The sequence below is a fragment of the Blennius ocellaris genome (assembly GCF_963422515.1).
Source record: "Blennius ocellaris genome assembly, chromosome: 15".
NCBI lineage: Eukaryota > Metazoa > Chordata > Actinopteri > Blenniiformes > Blenniidae > Blennius > Blennius ocellaris.
Genome location: NC_137664.1, coordinates 12,191,732 through 12,211,730, shown reverse-complemented (window position 1 = coordinate 12,211,730; position 19,999 = coordinate 12,191,732). Strand labels below are relative to the sequence as shown.

The following is a 19,999-nucleotide window of genomic DNA, read 5'->3' as shown; positions in this document are numbered from 1 at the left end:
ATTGGTTCAACATCCAGGCTGAGTTCAAGCTAAATGAAACAAAAAGACACCAGTGTGGAGGGAAAGGGCTGCGCTCTTTAAAAAAAAAAAAAAAAAAAAGTGTGTGTGCAGAAATGAGCTCTGCATCTGAATGTGTCCTGCACTTTATTTCAATATAGAGCTAGTTCTGTTTTACTGAGGTCAAAGAGTATGTGATGTTTTTGACTTCTTTTTGTTGTGTTCACAATCAAAATTCTGTCGTTATGTTGCTTGTTTCATAATCTGAACTTCCTTTCTTGTCGTGTGAGTTGTTTTTTTTTTTTTACCAGATTGATCAGACTTTGAGTTCATCTGTCCCTTTTTTACCGTTGTAAACTTGATGATCCTCTTTCTGCTGCTGCTTGCGTGAGTTGGTGACCCTCTTTCTGACACCACCCTATAGTGCGATTCAAATCCCAACCTTCTGGTCACAAGCTCACTGCCCTCACCTCTGGGCCAATACTGCCCCTTACAGATTATAAACTGTATAGAAATCCGTAACAATTTCACTGCAGTGTGAGGATTTAGTAATAAGTTCAATGCCCCTCCTGACTGTGTTTAACCGTCTCCGTCTCACTGTTAAACTGGTTTGGCTTATTTTCAACTGCTGTGCACAGCACAGGCCTGTATCCATGGTAAACAACACACAGGTATTTGAAGTGAATGTAAATGGACATTTGTTTTGTTTATTTTATATTTGTTTTTTTCCAGTCCACTACCACAAGTCGACTATGCAAGACAAAATGTTGAAATTCTCGACTGAACATGCGGCCACCCTTCCTGGCGTCCTGCGTCTCTCGAAGCGACACTCGGCAGAACAGCTTGTGTCACCGAGCAACGAGCTTTTAAGTAAATTACACTTCACATCCACGGTGGGCGAGAGTGAGATCTGTTCTCTCTTACTCCTTGGTGAATGTCAAAGACAAAACCAGAGCTTGTGTCTTCTCATCAATTGTTCCAGTGCTTTGTTGACCTGCAGTAACAGTGGGAACCTTTGACGTTAAAATATAGCAACTCAAAAAGGCTTGGTCATTATATCCCCATGGTGTAACTCCACCAGTAAAGCCTGTTTATTCCGAGGAGTGCCACTATGTAAAATCTCTCTCCACAAAGGACTTCTGTGGCTTTCCGTTTGTGTAAATGTATAAAGGTTCACAAAAACCGCAAAGGGTCATCTTACAGGCTGAGGGTTACATTAGCTGTTCTGAAGAGGAACGCTGAATTCTCCCGCCAACATGAAGGTCGGGCTGTGTTGCAGGGAATGTAGACACTGAACTTTGGCAATAAAGATTGTGCAGAATGAAACAGTTCTTGTGGTTCTGCTGCTTTGAACACTTTTAAACGGTTGGAGAGTCAATCGATAGTGATTTTGTTTTGTGGAATCGGTAAAAAAAATAAAGTTGTGATATGCAACATATGAATGGAAAACATTCTCACTATTCAAAGTCAAATATGTTGTCATTGGTGATTAAAAAAAATTGGACATTTAAATAACCTCAAGAATAAAGATGTGAAATGGTGATAACACTTTATACCTCACCAACTTGATGTCATAACATGTTTCACAAAGCTGGTGGACTGAGATGAAGTGATAATATGCTTAAAAACATTTTTAAAAAATCAGCCAAAATGTTTTTTTTTGTCAGTTATTCTTATTCTCAGCATATTTTTTTGGTTCACTTGGGATTTTTTTTTGTTGGCCTATAGGAACATGATCTGATCTTATAGAACATATTTCATATTAAAGTGTTGGGAGCTGTAATTAATATTGGAGCACAAGAAAAGCCAGAAATGTGCAAGTTTGCGTAAAACTTCAGGTTGAAAAATGAAGTTGTGACAGTTGCAATGAATTAATGTAGTTTTTACAGCTTCCTATATTAATGAGAAATATGGCTATCGCCTTGATGAGGATTACACCTCAGAGAATATTGGGACCTGTTTATGTTTTTTTTTTTTTCTGTATAAGTATCTTTTGAGTGAATGGGAAAAGCAACCATTTGTTTTACAGTCCATCTACTTTTTTATACTGATTTATCCACTTCAAGGTCACAGACTGCTGGAACCAATTTCATCACAGGGCAAACGCATAGCGACAGACAAAAGGGAGGATTATCAGTTAACCTCACGTGTATGTCTTGGAGGAATCTGGAAGACCCTGCCTAAACACAATTGCAAAATAAAATTCTGTGCAAAAAATGTGGCATCTCAATGCCAGGTGGGTGCCATCTTGCCTCCTATCTCTGGAGTCCCCATCTTTATGAAATCGCAACTCTCGCTTGTTTTAAATCCAGAACAAAGATTAACGCGTTGAACATTTGCTTGCAAAACTAAATTGAGTTCTGCCCCATTTCATACTGTTCTCAGTCCTTGAGCTCTCTGTTTGCTTCTGTTAGGCTTCATTGTGTTTTAATTCATTATTCGGTGACCTCGAATGCTCAGAAAGATCCCTACGATTAGGATGTAATTGTTAATATAGTTTTATTCTAAATGAAAATTAGTTGGTATTTTTAACATAACTCATAAATGTTACTTTCACAAATGAAATATGTCATTGACATATGTGACATTTACCAAAATGATTAGTAGATTCGCTCATGATTCTGTAATATATTCATCTGTTCAACTTTAAGTTGCAGAGCCCGGGACGGACTCAGACCCAGGATTTCCTCACTGTGACATGAGAGGGCTCACCACTATACCAACATGCATTTTTCACACGTTTGAAACAACAACTCAATCCAGGCTCTGTCATTTTCATCTAAAATATGATGTATATTTATTGTGCTTCATGAAGACTTGAGACACAGTTGTTTACACAAAAATAAAGATGTGCTTTCAAAACATTACATTCAAGTGTTCAAGGAGTACACAGTGACATCTGGAAACACGAGTCTTTATCAGAGGTGGACACTCCTGCGCGGTCCTGCTGGTTTTTCATGAGAAAACCTGATAAGAGGCCAGTCCTCAAGATGGGCTGGTCCCTCCAGGACCAGGAGTGTCCACCCATGATGTCTGCAGCTCATAGCAAGGCAGGAGAGCAAAGTGCAAAAGGCAGCACATCAATACCAGAAGCTGCAATATCTTCTAACAAGATGACAGCCCTTCACAAGCTGTTATAATGTTTACATGGATTTTTTTTTTTTTTTTCCTTTTCAGGTAAGATTGTCACATTCGGGGGCACATTTCAGTCAATAGAAATGGCCACAGGAGGGAGGGAATGTTTCAAAGTGACACAATGCAGCTTCTTTTAAAGGCTGCACCAATAAGACTTGAGGTGGATTGGGGAAATATGGATTAGACTCAAAATACTGGTTATCAAAACTGTTGATCTAATAGATTACAAGATTATATAAAAACATCCATTAATAAACTACAATCGCCGCACTACATGTTATATTGCCAAAAAGCAGCAGAAGGCACTTGAGTGCAGAAGTGAATTTACAGTAATTTGAAATGCACAACACATTTCCCTTTCAGGTAACTGAATTAAGAAAAGCATCTCCAAAAAAAAAAAGTGTCCCCTAAGTCAGTTATTTAAACAAAAAAAACCGAAGTCATTTGGAAATAAAAGCATTAAAGATACAACAAAAAATTGAGTGATGAGTCCTTTTTTTTTCCAGTTACTGAAATTAGCAAATAAACCTCATGAGTGCAATCAAAAACATAACTAAATAGACAGGAATGACTCTTTAAGGCTGAATTTACAAGGAAATGGACACACAGTATTCATCATTGCCACCAAAGACACATTGTGGAATGAAGACGCGATCTTTCTGGACAACTAATGTTTGAACTCTGTGAGTTCAGGACCTCTGTGGACACAAGGCAGCTGTACTACAGTAAGCATCTAAAATGTGGAGTCCTCCACTTAATATACGACATAAACAATCTTAATGCTGTTTTCAACGTTTAGAATATATCATTTTAAACATGACTCTGCCCGGTTATTCACACAGAGTGGAGCTGTGGTCAGACGGTGCACACGGGGTGGTTACTGCTGGTAAACGTGAAGCCTTCTTCTGCCTTTTCCGCTCAGGAGTCTTTCTATGCGACTTTCTGACGGAGGGAGGAGAACTTCGATTGGAGGAAAGCCTCGACGTGAGGCCAGATCTTGTTGGTTTCTGTCCCCGTGAAAGTCTCAAGCATGCCATTACTCCTGGGGAGACACAAACACGAGAGCCTGTTTTAATCGTCTCCATTTCACCGGTTTGTTCAGGGGAGTTCAAGCGGTGGGAGAATTTCACAATTTCTTTTTGCACATTATGACAATTTACTGGTAACAACTGTTGGGATCCATAACCAATTAAAAAAAATTTTTATTTTTCATTTAAGTGAATTTAGTCTTTACAAATATTCCATAACTTTTTGTTGTTCTAAGCTGGAGGGTTCTACCAGATTGCGTGATGTGAATTTCATGAATTTGAGTATAACACTGTCGATTGAGCAATGGTGACACTGGCTGCCAGAACAAATTTAATGAGATAAATACGTAAATAAAATTCACACATAAGTAAATTTGAGAAAAAGGCCCTTGTCCCACAGTTTGAACGCCACTGAGTTAATCAACTCAATCTTTCATGTTTCTATTTAAACCACATTGTACATCGATTACAATAAAGCACACCACAAACAAAAGTGACTTTAAATCCAGTAAAAAGGTTCTGCCATCTCAAGAGGTTAGAAAAACAACTAACAGGCTTTCAAGGCTTTGCTGTTCACATAAATATTCTGAATTCGCAGTTTGTCCAGAAATTATAAAAACCAACACACGCACACAATGGAAGTACTTTGTTTTGCCTGAATTTCACATTTACTGGAAAACCTTTAACCTTCTTATGACTGTAATTATATTCAGGCAGCCTGGATCTATTTTGGCTTTTTGTTTGTAGAATTGACAAAAACCATGCAGCGGGTGATTGCTTCTGACATTTTCCTCAAGACATTTTTTTTTAAAATATCTAGCATTCCTTCAATATTACTGTTTTTTCACTGTGCTTCTTACAAATATGTGACACGCTGAAGGCCACTGAAGGCCACTGTAATGACTAGTTTAAGAAAACAAATCTCTATTTCTCCGTTTTCCAGCAGCTCTTCCGTTATTTAATGTCATAAATGATTTAAGGTTACAGTAAAAAGTAGGAAGTACTACAAATGCTGTCATGTAATGTTTATTGTTCATCGAGCTGTCTGATAGAAATGTGGCTCCTCAGCTGCTGTCTGTAAGTTATTTATAAAAAAAAAAAAAAACAGTTGTTGAAAAACAACAAACCACTTTCTTCTTTTGCATATGATTCGGTGCAATAATGCGACATAAGCGGTTAAAAGAATCTCAATCAATGTACGGTACCTGTAGTACTCTAAGACGGGCTCTGTTTGGTTTTCATAAGACTTCAGTCTCGTTATGACCGTCTCTGGTTTGTCGTCATCCCTCTGGACCAGAGCCTCTCCTGTTTCATCATCGATGCCCTGCAGTGATTAAAATAAATGAACGTGTTGACCATGAGCTGTAAATCTGCAATAGCAAAAGAGTGGTTTGATTACTATTTGTACAAAATCTAGACATATAATAAGAGTTTACGTGTTGAGAGTCGTTGCTTCCACAGATGATTGCTACAAACACAATTACTGAATGTGCAGTTAAAAAAAAAAAAATGTTGCAAACGTCAGGAAGAAATCAACATATATTGCAGTACTTCACCCTTCTACTATTACTTTTTACCAATTAACTTTATTCTAAATGCAACTTTCTGCCTGAAGGCTTTCGTGGAAATGAATGAAAAGATCATTTAAAAAAGAAACTGGTTAAAATCTATGGAGTTTAACGACAACCCAGTGACCTGTATCATTTTGAACTTCACCCAACTGTTGTTATTTTTGTGTCTCATTTACACTCTGTTGTGTATTTTCACAGTACATCCCGAGTGCTCACATCTTTGTCTCAAGTGTGTAATGGGTATCTGTTTCTCTTTTCCTGTTTGCATGAACGCCTTCATTTGGAGTCGCTCTCATTGTCCTAAGCATTTCTATTTCTACTTTTAATTCAAGCAGGGTATAAAGTCTCTCCAAAAGCGTTGTCCACATCTGATTGTGTAACGTTGATTTCAATAGAATAGCGCTTGGGAAAAATGGAGGGAACAACGATAACAAACGCAAATGATTTACAGGGCGTTTTGGTGGGTTGAAGTCGATATTGTAGACCCGGCCACTTGGAAGGTGAGTCCAGCGGGAGGTCAGCCTTTGCTTGATGGTCTCAAAAGGTACGTTGAGGTTGATGACTGTGTCCACGGTGTAGGCGTCATCCAGGGCCTCCGCCTGAGCGACGGTACGAGGAAAGCCTGGCAAGCAGACAAAGGGGCACAACGAACAACTGCTGTTAATCGAAGGAAGCATTCGTTTAAGCAGTTTGTCATTTCCTTGAGCGATGAACTCAAGCGACTGATGAGCCACGTCTCACGAACAATGTGCCGATGACACGTTTCATTCGCAGCGATTACTACAACTTGTGAGCGCCTACCATCAAGCAGCCAGCCGCTCTGGCCTATTGTTCTCAGGTGACTCAGGATGAGACGAGACATGACATCGTCAGGTACCAGCTGACCCTGGTCGATACAAGACTTCATCAGCAGGCCGAGTTCTAAAAAAAAAAAAAAAAACAGACAAAAGACAAAGAGCTTACACACTTTGCAGAACAAAGAGGTCATTTTCCAGACTCCATTTTGGAATCAGTTCAATCATTGACACTGAAAGGTTGCTTTATTCACAATATAATAAAAAAGATATCTTAAGAGGCTATGCCTACTTTCATAGGTGGGAATCACTGAAAAGATATTTAATTTCCATCTAATATACTATCATTATAACTTTCCCAGTCTCATTCACTCACCCACACAAATCTAACGATAACTTTCTGCAGACGTAATACGTAATTTTGAGAGTCTGTAACTTTGCATGTGCGTGCAAGAGACGAGAATTATTAACAATATGTTGACAAAAGTTGTATTTTGTACTATGAACATGTATTATACCCTGCTGCATAACAAAATCTGGCCAAAATGATGAACTAAACATACAGATTTTCCAAATTAAAGCAACTTAATGGTAAATCCAAAGCGGTAGTACTGGAGTTAAAGCATGGAGTTGTTTTATCAGATGTTGTTTTTTTCTTTTTGGGAAAGAGTTAATTGGACAGAGTCCAACTAAAGAAAAGAATTTCCTGACAAGCCTTGCATACGTAACTGTGCCAATGTACTTATCTTTCACTGTGCAAATAGTTCAACTCACACTCTAAATAAGTCACATACACTGCACCTCGGGAAGCCTTGTGGTCCTGCAGAATAAATGTAGTTTAGTAATCCAACACATGGCTGCATAGCTTCCACTTTAAGATATAGCGGAGAAGTGACAACTTGGACAGATTGCTACGAGGAAATGCATAAACCATCTTATAGTATTTAAAATCCACAAATACATATGCAAGGTTTCCTCTGTGATTGTGAAGGTACAGCATTCAAAAGAACTGGATTGTCAGTGATAAAGTGAAAGGACGTTCAAGGGAAGTCCATAATGAGAAGAAACATTTGGTCTATTCAGATTCCAACATATGATTTCAAGGTAAAGGTTTCATGTAATTCTTCAGATCAACCTAAAATCCTCAACATAATATGAAACAGCAGTTTCAAACATTGTGGGAATATCAGCTTAAATATAAAAAAAGTAAAGTCTGTCCTCATCCTCAACAAGAGAAGAAGTAGCAGCCGGAGTTAAAGATGTGAGATAAGATTGAGCAATGCAGCACTTGGTAGATTGTAACTACCAGCTTTGCTCATCTATGCATTTTCTTTTGTCACGTTATCAACATATAAATCTCAGTCCTTCTTATAGGCCGCGCTGTCTTCTTTTTGTCTTCTCTTCCAGAACTTGAATGTATTTATCTCTGGTTAAAGGTCACTGTGGCTGCTGCTGCTGTCCACCTGTTGATTGTCTGTCCACCGATCTCTAATCTCTTTATTATCCCCAACCCCAACTTCTCATACCAGATGTCTCCCACCTCTCTGTCTGATTTTGCTGCATCTTCCTTTATATTATTCTGTATTATTCACTGTACCCTGAATCAAAGACAGTGGGACAGAGTGATCTAATAAAAATGTGAAAATTAAATTGAATTTGCCTCCTATTGTTACCTCATCCTGCTTACCAATAGACAGCTATACCAAGTACTACATGTCTTTAGGATATTTTCACAAAATAATATGACTTCTGTCCCAGCTGAAACACAAAAAGCAGGAAGACAAAACAAGGAACTCCTTTTTTGATGAAAGAACATGTAGAAGGCGATCACATAGTGAATGACACATTGCCAACAGCTTTAAACAGACTCTATATTATCTGCTTTGGACTCTGCGACCAGCAGGTGATCTATCATCCAGCTGTAAAAACACTCTCCATTCTGCAGCCTCTGCTCACAAGGTGCAAAAGTTCACATCTCTTATTACCTTTAGTATCTTTCCTTATCTCTACCCAAGGTGATATTGAGGAGCACTGGGCCTCCTTCCAAGGTCCAGGTAATGTTCAATCAAATGTTTGTAGTATAAACAGCCACTTCTTCCCTCGCCCTGCTATAACCACGATGACCTTGGCAGGAAGGAAATTGTGCAGCTTTCGGTTTGTTTTTCTCCGATTTCCTAGACATGCATCCGCAAGAAAAGAAATCCAACTGCTGTCGGGTTTTTGGATGACCTTGCTATAACAGTGCAGTGCATAAATGTGTCATTACTGCTGTATGTATGAGTATGAACAGGCGCATAATCAGTGATAATAACATTCCATCACACTTTATCCTCCATAGTCGAATAAAACACCAAAGTCGCATCACCATTGCATCATCCCGGCTTTGGATTGAGATCTTTCTTGTCTTACCAGTTTTCGCGTTGATGTTGGCTCTTAAAATGTCTCCACTCGAAAGGTGTTTGAGTCCAAAACTTTTGCTAATGCGCCCGGACACGGTTCCTTTACCCGATCCCGGAGGACCCATGATGACAGCACGGACGACTCTTTGCAGAACCATTTCCACACGAGCGCAGGTTCAGATTCAGTCTCTCCGTCTCACAAAACCCTCCTCTCTGGACGCTCACGGGTCGCTGATCGGTGCACGAACCGACAGAACGCGCGCCAAGTAACAACGTGTCTGGTGGCGCGAGCCTCGAGTCTGGCTGAAACAGAAGATTGTTTACGTCAGTCCAGCACAAACCGAAGGAGGAAGAGGAGAAAGAGGAGGAGCGGAGAGGAGATGAGAAGTACGTGCAGGAGGAGGAGGAGGAGGAGGAGGAGGTTACAGTCCAGTGCAGATGAGGACGCCGAGGGAGAAGGAGCGCCTCTCTCCGGCGCGTGCATGGGAAACTTAATCGCCACTGTTTACGGTTTATTGGATGTGTATTTATTGTATAACCTATTATGTAATTCATGTGCTGGCGGGGAAAGAGCTTGTTGGCAAGGTTTAGGTGATTAATCCCTTCCGAGAGAGGCTGTGGCGAATAACAACCAATCTGCGCACAAATCCGCAGCTTCGGCTTTTATATTATCTGTCTCCTTATTCGTCCGTTAATATATGATGCGAATGGTGGTACAGTAGTCAGCACTCTCAATTCATAGTGAGATGTCCCTGGGTTTGAATCCAATCTCGTTTGCACGTTCTCCCTGTGCAAACACGCTTCTTCCCATAGTCCCAAAGACATGTGCCTGGGTTAACAGTTGACTTGAATTTCAATTAGGTATGAAGATGAGTGTCCACTACCCACAGATAGCTGGCCTTCTGTTCTGACCCCAAGTTAGATGATGTGACGTAAAAAGCAGAGCAAGGCAAGGCAAATGTATTTATATAGCAGCCTTCAGACACAAGGCAATTCACAGTGCATTACAAGAAAATAAAGAAACCCGTTTAAAAAAGGCAATGAAGAATCTTAATCTTATACACACAATCTGAAAAAAGAATAAGCACAGCATAGAATTAAGTAAAATATGTATCAAGATACATATAATAAAATAAGTAAAACGTATTGTTTAATGGAAAGCCTGAGCCAATAATAGTGTTTTAAGGTCTGATTTAAATGGCAAGATAATGCTCCCGTTGATAATTTAAATCACAAATAGTCAAAAATCCAATCAAACAACAATGATGTCCGTTGATTATAGATACATATAGATACTTGATAAAACAGAGGTTGTTTGTTTATATTACGGCCCGTGCTATGCCTTTAAAGATGTGCCATTTGGCCACGCCCTCTCTGTTTTAATGAATGGACGTGGTGCCCTCTAGTAACTCCACTGAGCGCTGCACCCTTAAAAGCGCTTCTTTTGTCCCTCGCCGGCAGCCGTCGCCACCCCTCCCACTACACGTCTTCCTGTGCAAACACACGTGGATTTCACTGACGCCAGCCACAAACAACAATAACATGGCAAGCCACGGGCTCACCTACGAAGGTTGCAATTTCTTCCGGCAGCGGCTGGTGCTGTCCACATTGACCGGGAAGCGTGTGAAGATCAGAAACATCCGCTCCAAAGAGGACGAGCCGGGGCTGCGCGGTAAGTTGGTGGCGTCGCAGTTAGCTCGGAGGCTAACGAGTGGCTAGCTGCTACGCAGTTGGGAGTGTGTTTAATCTGGGCGGCATCTGAGGGAGAAAAAGATGGGACAGTAGTGGTGAAAGGAGATGAGCATTATCTCATTTCACCAAAACGCTACTGATGATAAACTTGTTTGTAGCCTCGAAGTTAGGTTATTTGTTTCGGAGCGATTTTTTTTAAATACTTATTGTATGGATTGTCTTAACTTCTCTCAGTAGTCTGAAACACGTGTGATCGATCAGGACCAATCAGGACGTGATTGGACAAAGTGCAGATAGTTCACTTAAATCATATTGGAAAGATTTGGTTTGAATGTTTGTATATGAAGTTGTTTTCTGCGTCTTTTTTCAGATTTTGAGGCCAGCTTCGTCAGACTATTAGACAAAGTGACCAATGGCTCCAGAATAGAGATTAACCAAACAGGTGAGTTTAATAAGAAAACAGTGACTTTAGTATAGAGATTTTTATATAACCTGTGTTGGAAAATAATACTTTTTGTGTTTTGTTTTTTTTTACTTTTTAGCAAAAATAAAACATTTTTTTCATATAATTCTATTTCTTAAATGTTGCTGCATGTGTGATTTCTAACAGGTTTCAGGAGCACAATTCAACATGGTTGTCACACCCCACATTATTATACCTTAATATTTGATCATTTTCAAAAAGTTACAGGCACTTGTGCTCCTGCTTTGCTTTGGTCACACTCACAATTCAAAATATTTATAATCCTTCTCTAAATTTACTTTTCAAATTTTCAGCAGTCTTTCATGGTAATGAATTGTACATTTGTACACTGCAAGGAATAATGTCTTTTAAAAGGTGTTCTGTCCGAGATAAAAATGATCCAGAACATGTTAAATATGAGTAACAGTGCTGCTTGTCTGAAATTGAATTTAAATATGCATAACTCTTTTGCTCTACCATTAGAGCAATGCACAAGCAAAATTGAAGCAAAACTTCATATGATCAGTAGAACCAATTTGAGTGGTTTAAAGTAGTTTTATTCCTAATTCTGCATTGATAAGTTTTCAAAATGCATCCGCGTTCTGATTAATCTCGAGCATTTTAGTTGCATTTGTGTTGACAATAATGTGTAATGGCACCAGTAGTTTTGAAAACCCTAGTGCGTGATTAAAAATGAAATATAGATATTAATAGAGCTTTCAGTGGCTTATGTCCTGCATTATTCAAGTTTTTGTCTTCCCGGCTACATGCCTTGCCATTTGAAACATCTGTTGTTATGCTGCAGACTTGCTGCTCATCTTCTCTTGTTTTTTTTATTTACAGGTACTATGTTATTCTATCAGCCTGGCCTGTTGTACGGAGGCGCTGTGGAACATGACTGTAACCCTCAGCGGTCCATTGGATATTATCTGGAGGCGCTGCTTATGCTGGCCCCGTTCATGAAGACCTCTCTCAAAGCAACTTTGAGAGGAGTCACCAACGACCCCACTGATCCAACGGTCAGCACACATTCATAGATACAATCACCTTTTCTTTTCTGTAGATCGGCGTGAGTTTAGCCCTTTTGGTACAAGTCGATTCAGTGCAACCACACGATTACATTCCGTGATACTTAGTCATGTTTTTGTTTTTAAATAAAAAAGGTCAACTGCCCCTATTGGTTAAGACCTCATTGCCCACATTGGTTAAGGCCTCATTGCCCACATGGCCAGTTTCTTGGTCTTTGTATATATAAACTTTACAAAGGTGTTTATTTTTTTCTCCTTCAGTTAACATATTTAGCTCACTTGAGAATGTTTTTGCAAACCTGTTCCGATCGACTTTTCTTTTCTTTTTTTTTTTTAAATTCTTTGTCTCAGTTTATGTTGTATGTGTCGGTAAGGTAATAACAGACTCTGCACTGTCTTGTTTTGCTATGACGTGTATTGTCTAGACTATAATTACATTTACCTGGGCATTGATTTAGTTTGTTTTCTTGGTCGCAACATTTTCAGATGTGCCTGACTCTTCTGCGCCAACGTCATTAATTGGTATAAATGAATGACGTTGGACAGAATGGAAACCGTAATCTGTCTCTTTTGGAAGCTTTTTGTCCACTGAAGGCTTCTGCCTTGTTCTTTTATATGATCATTGTCATTTTTAAAATCCTGAAAACACTTTGAGATTTGTTTAAAGACTAAACCCTCTAAATCTCTTTTCTATGCAGGTGGATCTGCTGAAGTCCACTGCCCTCCCGCTGATGAAGCAGTTTGGGATTGAAGGGGAGGGGCTTGATCTCAAGGTGACCACACCTTTGGGAACTCAAAATAGTTTTATTTATTTTCTGGGGAGACAAATATTATGTTGGAAAAACAAGAAGAATCATGTTTTTCAATGCTGCTGCTCCCTCAGGTGGTGAAGAGAGGAATGGCTCCAGGTGGGGGTGGAGAAGTGGCGTTCACATGTCCTGTCCGCAGGACGATCAGACCCATCCAACTGACTGATCCAGGCAAGATCAAGAGGATCCGAGGTGTAGCGTATCCTTCTGAGGCTTACAGTCATTGGTAGGGAAATCGCATAAAAACTGGAAAACCCTTTTCACACTGGTCTTATGTCATTCTTTTACAAATGTGTGATTTTTGTATTGATTGTCATTGTAACATTTGAATAATAGACAACATATGCATACATAATATTAAAGTGCTCATAATGTTCTGAAGGTTCTTATGAAATGGCCAATTTTTTGTACATTTTTAACTAATTTGTGACGAAAATGGTCACTTTTTTTCTTTTCTTTTTTTTTAAGCTCCTTTGGTGGTTGTTTGGTTTGCTAAGTGTTCTTAATTTATTTGATTGAACCGATGTCAAACACACGCCTGCATTCTTCATTATTGAAGCTCCTTGACTTTGGAAATGCAGATATTCTGCACGAGTTTCTCCTCAGATGGCCAACAGGATCGTGGACTCGGCCAGAGGCGTCCTTAACCAGTTCATTCCAGACATCTACATCTATACTGACCACATGAAAGGACCCAACTCTGGAAAGTGGGTGTCTCGGGCTTTTCCAGCACTTGCGCTACTCGCTACACACCATCATGGTTGGACAGTTGATAATGGTTGTTGGTTACCCGCAGGTCTCCAGGTTTTGGTCTGACTCTGGTAGCAGAAACGCTGAACGGCTGCTTCATCAGTGCAGAGGTGGCGTCCACCCCGCAGGGCCAAGGGGAGCCCATACTGCCGGAGGACCTCGGCAGCAATTGTGCCAAACTGCTTCTGGAGGAGATTTATCGGGTAAAACACACTTCCACGCAACAGTGTTGCCATTTTCAAAAGATCTAATTAGACTATTTTTGTGTTAAAAAATAAAAAAAAATGGGTAAAGTGACGTAGGAGTTTGCATTAAAATGCAGCTAATGTAGCATAAAAATAAATAATTCTGTCTATGCATCTGCATATGCTGGTCATTTTGACTTCATCATTAAACTGTACATCCTGGATGGAATATTCTAAGAAACTAGCGTGTTCAAACTGCATCCAATTTTATGCCAAAGGGTTTGAAAAATACACTTTATTTCGTGATGTGGTTTGTAGGTGGTCATTGACTGTAGACCTGAAAACCAGACCACCACTGAGCTGAAGGTGCCGTGTGTCTTAAAATCAATCAAGCTATTTTTTTTCTCCAGAGACACAGGAAGTCAAGCTGCACTATTACTATTGACACATTGACTAAGGATTGAAAAACATTCAACTGCAGAAATAAACCCAGCTATTCTTTACATTGATATGGTTTAGTTGGCTACATTCCTCCTTTACTAGTCTTCCTTTATGAGAAGCAGATGTGTTTTTCATATTAGAAGAACTTTGTTGCAGCAAATTAATGCACCACGAACTGTTTTTTTTATCCTTTGCAATATTTGAAAGAAAATGTTTTCATGCCTTTCTTTTTTGTCTTGCACAGTCACAACTGTTAAAATTGATCTTGAAATAATGGTGGGCAAAATTAAAGTCGTAACTTTTTGATTATTTGAAATATCAAGATAATGGAAAAACAATAAAAAGTTATGGGACTGCTAAACTACATGCTCATGAACATCAGAAAATACGATGGAAATGGAGTATGTTACGGAATTGATCCTTGATGCATAATGTCAAGATTCTCTAAATGTATGCAATTATCAAAATTTGAAATCTGCCATATTTATCAATCATAAAGCACTGGGATGGATTTATATTTCAGTAACTTTTCACTTGTGTGCTTTATGTTAAAGCTGAAGTAGAACTTGTTTAGAATTGAATCTCTTCAGAATATTTGACCTGCTAACATGAAGGAGACTGGAGAATCCGTCTGCTGCCTGTCGCTGGAAGAGGGAGAAACAAAAAACTGAATTCTTGGGGAAATTCCTGACATACACCGCCGGGATGCATCAGAGTTCATCTGCTGGCTTTGTTTACCCACATTCCCTGGTTGCGAGTGTGCCTGCAGTTCAGCTCAGAAAGTGTTTGTGGTCAGAGACTCTGTTTAGAAAGGAGTTGTAGAGTATTTCCATTCTGATTCTGGTAGAATTACATATTGAATTGTTGGTTACTGCTGCAGGTCAGATAAGTGTTTATGGGTTGGTATTTCATGAATGATGTAAGAATCGGGCGTTTTTGTCATATTTGTTTTGTATATTTTCACTGAAGGATGAACACTTAAATGTGGTGGCTGTTGATGAACTAGTAAAGGTCGTTTTAACCCATCAGATCCTTTTGCTCCCAGCAGCATTCAGGGCAAGTGTGTATACATGTTCATACATTTTAGCCTCCAGTGATTATTGGAACATGTATTTTCTTCTCCATATATTCAGGCTTCAGGCTGAACTAACTTTACTTTACTCGGCTGCCAGAAAGAAAACCTTGGGCATAGGTTTGACACTTTTTGGTGAATTTGCTATCGAGTGTGAAACTGTACATTTAGTGTCACCTCGCATGCGTGTCGACACCAAACTCTGTCGCTTGAGGGTCGCAGTCTTGCATGTTTTTCATGTCTCAACACGGCTGATTGCAGTGAGTGGATCGTTATCTGGCTTTGTGTTGAACGTGGTGATGAGCCATCAGGACATTCAGTGGAGAGAGACGAGGAAAACGTACAAGACGACAGCTCTCGAGGACCAGGGTTCCCTACCCCTGCCTTAAAGGACCCGAGTGAATGAGAAGCTGAATATGTACAATGCGCTTGTGTGACTCGTGTTTGCCTCCACATGGCTCTGCCTCTCCGCTCCCTCAGAGCCATGTGAGTCCAGTTAGCTGGTCAGGGTAGTGCTGATTAACTCTGAAAGACCAATATTGTTGGACACGTCCTCTTGGCTCGCAAGCAGCAGAGTGCAGAGGTTAAAGTTGTTTTTTTTGAATGCTTCTTCGATGGCAGATGTTTAGAAGAGCACGGAGAAGAAAACTGGCAAGAAACTAAAGATTTTCGTTTGGAGCGTGGAGCAGTGGGATTGGATGAATATTGGAGCTGGGGAGACAAAAGCTGAGGCGAGAGTGGCATGGATGTGCAACTTGTGTCGAGGAATGGCCCATTTTGTAAATTTGTTCGATCCGCATCAAAGAGCACGGCTGCTGTTTATGCGCAAGACTGTTTGCTTTATGGTTAATCAGTACAGCTGTCGAGTAGTAAACCGAAGCTACACCGTGGGCATTTTGTATTTGGGGGCAACGTCAACAGACGACATGATGTTGGTACTCAAATCTTAACTTCTTTTTTTTAATTATTATGTATTAAGACATGCATTTAAAAGTGTATTGTAGTTATCCTTCAAACGGATCAGTCTGGTTTCTGGTTTCTGGCTGAACAACCTGTATTTAAACAAGATACCGACACATTATTTGATCTCTCGTGTCAATGTCGTCAACAATTATGGAAAGTAGGTCTGTGCATGCTTAGAAATGAACTTTTATTTTTTAACTTTGGCTTGTTTTTTTTAATCTTCAACTTTAAATTTCAGTTGGTTCTTTGTTTCCATTAAATGATTGAAGGGACTTTTCCGTAAGGCCTTGTGCTCATCGGCCTGCCTCAGGAGGGATTTGTCTTTTAAGGGACGGCAAGCGAAACCAGCGGTTAGAAACGGGGTTAATGCGTTAATCTGTCATGAAGTGAACAGGCACAACAATTGAAATAGTTTTTGCTTCTTTTCTTCACGTCGGCATCTTAAGAAGGTAAGCTACTCCATTTAAAAACAGTTTTTGAAAATCTGGATGAAATTTAACTTGGAATTGAATCCACTTTGGACTCTTTATTACCGGAGAGTTTGAGGGCAAATGATACTGATTTTCTGGCATAAAGCTAAAAATTCTCGATCAAATGTATAATCATGTTGAAAATAAGATGTTCGTTCTGGGTGGGGTTTTATGGGTTGTTTTTTTTTTTTCAAAACATTTAGATTTGAATCTCAAATTCCATTTATGGAAATCTAAAGTTTAATAAGGGTTCATTTGTAGAATCAATTCAGCCTCCATGTTTTCCACGACAAATACAATGCAGCCATAGTTTGAGTGATATGATTATGTAATTGAATCATAATTCTGCTGACAAGCTGCATGACTGAGCCACATGAGTGCTCTGCTGAACAGGATGGGTTTGTTGTATTATGCAGCCACTCTTTTCTCTTCTGACGGCTGCTCTTGTTCCTGCGTATCAGAAAGTCCCAAGTTGTTCTGGAGTTATTCGAGCAAGAAAAAAATCCTTCCGTGTGGGTCCAGCTGTGCGTCAAGCCCTTCATATGGGTTGCAAAATTTGCACAGTTCTTGTGGTGTAATGACTGTGGTGTGTAATATTGAATGCAGAGAGTGGCTCTTCTGTCGCCTAAATATCATTTATTGAGAAAGTTGGGGAGCCGATGGTGATTAGAAATTCTGGGGGAGGAGAGAAATGGAGCATCTGGAAGCTTTTGTCATGATTGGACTGAGCTGAATACCTTATGTTATTGTTTAATAACACTTAAAAACATTGTTTTTCATTATTCAAAATGTAAAGAGTCTCAATGAGAATGCGGGCAAATGTGTTTTTGTTTATATTTTTGATTAAGATCAAAGACTGTTGGGATTTGACATGAAGTGGTCGATGCCTTCCTAAAAATCTCCACCTCTGACGTATTTCGAGTGTTGTTTTTGTTTCTGACAAGCACAACCTCTCTGCTTTTTTCTTTTTTCCTTCGGTTTTTAGGGTGGCTGCGTGGATTCGACCAATCAGAGCCTGGCACTGCTCTTGATGACCCTTGGCCAACAGGATGTGTCGAAGGTTTTGCTTGGACCTCTTTCACCATACACGTAAGTCACCGTCACACATCTACAGCTCGCGTCTAGTTTACAAACAAAACTGTAGATTATTTACAAGTTAATGCACCGATGACCAAAGTGGGACTTGGTCAACCCAGCATTTAGTTATTCTATCAACGACAACAATAGAGGTGTTGGTTCACTCAGAGGTGGGCTCATCCAACTTGGCTTGTGATGAGGTTTTCTACAGAGCTTCATTTTGACATTTTCATTCAATTCAGGATCGGTTTACGTCATTTTTTGAAAACTGGAAACAATCACTTATTTTGCTGTTTATTTACACAAGTGTTTAAAGTCCCAATCGCTTACAAAGCGCAACATTTTCCAGAAGCCACCCATCTCCGTCTGAACAAGCTTCCTGACATGCGCAGTACTACATATGCAGTCAATACTTTCCTTCACATATGTAATTAGGTCAACAACAATGACTATAGCGGAGTACAGTGTTTTACATTTCTTATACAGTGATTGTTCTTGAAACATTCGTTACTCTCCACCCAAAATGGAACAAAAATAATTTCTCGCGGATTGTCTTTGTGTGAGTGGGGCCTTGGGTGTGTTGGAGCAGGAAGACATTGCGCCAGTTTACACACTAAAAATCCAATTTCTGGAGTTACCAGGCTACTGAAGTCGTGTAAATAGCATGGATAACGGCTGTTACTGGATTGATGCACATACATTTCTTTGTATACTTTTTAATCTGACTCCTATTCTTTGACATGTAGTTTTTATGTTAAAACAGGCGTGACGCCACGATGTGAGTGAAAAACAAAAGACAACAAATATAACATTAAGTTACACAAGAAGATCATGACGGATGAAATGAAAAACTACATATTGTGAGGATGGCAGGAAGTTTGTTCATACTCCAGAATAGATTCATTTGCTGGCAAATATGTAAACCACCCCCCCCCCCCCCCCCAATTATTGCATTAGTGCAAGGAAATGTTTCACATTAAATTACTCGTCACCTTAAACCTCCCAGTTGTTTGTTATGGTCACGTAACAGGCTCATTGAAAACAAAACGGTGACCCACCAGAGTGTCCACCGCTGCTGTTGATGGTTGGTTATTTATTAATCTGTCGGTAACAGAAAATTACAGCATTCTTTAAAATGTAATTATTGAAGTACATTGTATTATGTCCAGTCTCCACATGTTTCAACTAAAACGACGAGGCCAATCTGTTTGTGTTGATGAGCCAGGGGCGAACTATGAACTGTCCATTTTCAGTTATCATGGTACCGGTGCTGTGTCCCTCTCAAGTACAGTACTATGATAACTGAAGATTGGCAGTGCCATCTCAATACACGCTTCAGTGCTCGGGTAGTATGGCAAAGAAGATGATCAACAGTCAGTGCTGCGTGTTTAGGTTGTCAGAAGAGTCACTAGAGTTGACAGATGAGCAAATTATTTTCTTGGCAGGATTTAAATACCAGTCACTTAAAAAATAAAAAAGTTGGCGCCATCTGCTGGGTAACTGGGTATTGCATGTTTTTGGACACTTAAACTTGGAAATATTGACAAGAAGGAAACTTCATCAAATTTGGAATAAATTGGGTTTTGTACCTGCAATTTTTGCTCCAGTGCATTTAAATATCCATTTTCATTTTTCCTCACACTGTATGAATAAAAAAGGGGCCTCCTTTAATTGTTCAAAATAAATGCTGTCAAGGGGGCCATTCCTGAATGTGCACTCCTGTCTCGTATTTGATAAATGTGATGGTGGTGCATGCAATGACAAATCTTTCACTATCTTTGCAGAATCGAGTTCCTGAGACACATTAGAGACTTTTTCCAGATTATGTTTAAAGTCGAGGTCAAGAAGCCTTTAGAAGACGAGCGGAAAGGAGGAGACAAAGTGCTGATGACCTGTGTAGGAGCTGGATACAGCAACATTAACAAAACCCTGAAATAAAGTTTTTGTATGTATATTGTCATCTGTGTGCTATTTGCATCATGTGTAGTTTGATTTTATTGGCATTAATCAGTGGACTTAAATGTCTTTGCTGTGACATACAAGTACTGATGTCAGATATAAGCAAATGAAAGTCAAATATTGAACTTGACAACTGGTTTATCTGGTTTTGGACGTGGTACGAGTT

General features: G+C 39.5%; 2 protein-coding genes across 2 annotated transcripts; one reads left to right on the top strand and one right to left on the bottom strand.

Moving 5' to 3' along the window:
* Window positions 1–2,807: 2,807 nt before the first annotated feature.
* ak3 (adenylate kinase 3) lies at window positions 2,808–9,228 on the bottom strand. The gene is made up of 5 exons (XM_080510393.1): window positions 8,935–9,228; window positions 6,533–6,652; window positions 6,181–6,353; window positions 5,366–5,484; window positions 2,808–4,174 (listed from the first exon to the last, which is right to left on the bottom strand). The coding sequence occupies exons 1-5, from the start codon at window positions 9,080–9,082 to the stop codon at window positions 4,063–4,065; spliced, it is 672 nt and encodes a 223-aa protein (XP_080366519.1). The 5' UTR covers window positions 9,083–9,228; the 3' UTR covers window positions 2,808–4,062.
* Window positions 9,229–10,398: 1,170 nt separating this feature from the next.
* On the top strand, window positions 10,399–19,826 carry rcl1 (RNA terminal phosphate cyclase-like 1). Its single transcript, XM_080510634.1, has 9 exons — window positions 10,399–10,596; window positions 10,987–11,058; window positions 11,923–12,098; window positions 12,806–12,880; window positions 12,991–13,115; window positions 13,498–13,623; window positions 13,713–13,869; window positions 17,783–17,886; window positions 19,659–19,826. Exons 1-9 carry the CDS (start codon window positions 10,467–10,469, stop codon window positions 19,810–19,812), a joined length of 1,119 nt encoding a protein of 372 aa, XP_080366760.1. The 5' UTR covers window positions 10,399–10,466; the 3' UTR covers window positions 19,813–19,826.
* The last annotated feature ends 173 nt before the right edge of the window (window positions 19,827–19,999 follow it).